The sequence below is a fragment of the Plasmopara halstedii genome, assembly GCF_900000015.1.
Source record: "Plasmopara halstedii genome assembly, contig: Scaffold_1630, whole genome shotgun sequence".
Classification (NCBI taxonomy): domain Eukaryota; phylum Oomycota; class Peronosporomycetes; order Peronosporales; family Peronosporaceae; genus Plasmopara; species Plasmopara halstedii.
Window position 1 is genome coordinate 1 of NW_020188541.1, and position 1,812 is coordinate 1,812.

General features: G+C 46.8%; 1 protein-coding gene across 1 annotated transcript; it reads left to right on the forward strand.

Moving 5' to 3' along the window:
* Nucleotides 1-14: 14 nt before the first annotated feature.
* PHALS_01890 (aspartate) lies at nt 15-1,496 on the forward strand (the record flags this gene model as incomplete). The annotated part of the gene is made up of 1 exon (XM_024716366.1): nt 15-1,496. The coding sequence occupies one exon, from the start codon at nt 15-17 to the stop codon at nt 1,494-1,496; it is 1,482 nt and encodes a 493-aa protein (XP_024581972.1).
* Between the last annotated feature and the right edge of the window lie 316 nt (nt 1,497-1,812).

Sequence of the window (1,812 nt, forward strand, 5' to 3'; positions counted from 1 at the left end):
ATGAATATCCGGAGATGAGGACAAATAAATACCAGTACCTCTTTATCGCAGACGTGTTGGGTCATCTCACGGATGCCAAAGTGTCTGCAGCCATTCGTAGGCTGAATGAGCTCTGTGCATTCGTGCGCATTCTGGGCTCCTTTGCAATATTGCGGAGTGAAGAGGTCATGACAATGGCTGAAAAAAGTGGCCGTGTCAAAAACGAAGTTGGTGGCACCATGGCTGACAAGTATCCTTTGAACCCGATCTTTCAGAAAGTGACCGTTGCCAAGACTGTGCTGATTCATGGTCAGACGAAACAAATGGAGGCCGAAGGCAAGAAGGTGTGGTCTTTGTGCGTTGGTGAGCCCGACTACAACCCGCACGACCGTGTATTGGCCGCTGGTGCCAAGGCTATGATTGAAGGAAACATTAAATATGCACACATGAGAGGTTTGGTAAAGCTACGAAGTCTCATCTCAACGTACCTGAAGCAAGCCAAAGAATTGAACTACGATCCAGCCACAGAGATTCTGGTTTCAAATGGCGCACAACAGTCCATCTACCAAGCGTTGTACACGATATGCCGTCCTGGCCAAAAAGTGATCATCCCGACACCCTACTGGCTCAACTACCCAGAAATCGTCAAACTTGTGTACGCAGAACCCGTTGTATTGCGTACAACGCTTGAAGAAAACTACCTAATAAATCCGGTAGAGCTCGAAAAGACACTAACACTACACCCGGATGCAAAGGTTATCATCTTGTGCAATCCGAGCAACCCGTCTGGCACGCTTCATGGCCCCGAGCATCTCGAGCAGATTGCTGCTGTGTTGCGCAAGCCACAGTTCCGCCACATTGTGGTCATTTCAGACGAAATTTACGAGCAATTGTTGTACCAGGATGAGGGTGTACCGGAGCGAAAACATGTGAGCTTTGCCACGCTACAAGGTATGTATGAGCGCACCTTGCTAGTTAACGGATTCTCCAAGGCACACGCCATGACTGGCCTTCGTGTGGGTTACCTTGCCGGTCCTAGTCACTACATTGACCCATGCACGCTGCTACAGGCACAGCTGACGTCATGTCCGAACACCATTGGCCAGGTGGCTGCTGTGGAGGCCCTCAAGTACGAGCTCGAATGCATGGAAAAAGGCGAACGTCGCATCACCGAAGTGATCAAGAATCTGGACATCAAGCGCCGTTATATCGTCAAGCGGCTGGCAGATATGCCCAACATGCGCTTTGCTTATCCAACTTCAGCATTTTATGTCTTCCTGGATCTATCGTCGTACTTTAAAGGCAAGAAGGCGTTCACTGCCGACAAAAGCGTGACTCTTACGAGCGTTGATGACTTCTGTGCGCATCTACTTCAAGACATGCACATTGCGGTGGTACCGGGCTCAGAATTTGGAGACGAGTTTGGCATGCGCATTTCATACGCTAGTTCGATGGAAACGATCACACACGCAATGGATGGCATAGAGAAGCTGCTTTACTCTTTGCGTTTTGAGTAGAGAGTCCTTCCATGTTTTTTATTTCATAATCAGAACATATCTTCGTACTGGTTATGTAAAAATGATGACGGGCTTGTTGCGTAGATAGAGCATGAGCATCTTCTGTTAAGTCAATGTTCGCCGAGGGTTTATACTTATTTCAAATGTGACTATCCATCTGTACTAATACAGCCGGTATATTTTCAAAGAGCCAAAGTCTATGACGAACGTATCTATTCAAAAAAATCAATATTCAAATAGCTGGAGTTCGATGAATTATCTCGTTCATAATTCCACGTTAATTAATGCCTTTCTTTAAGGTTTGTTCCATGTGTTA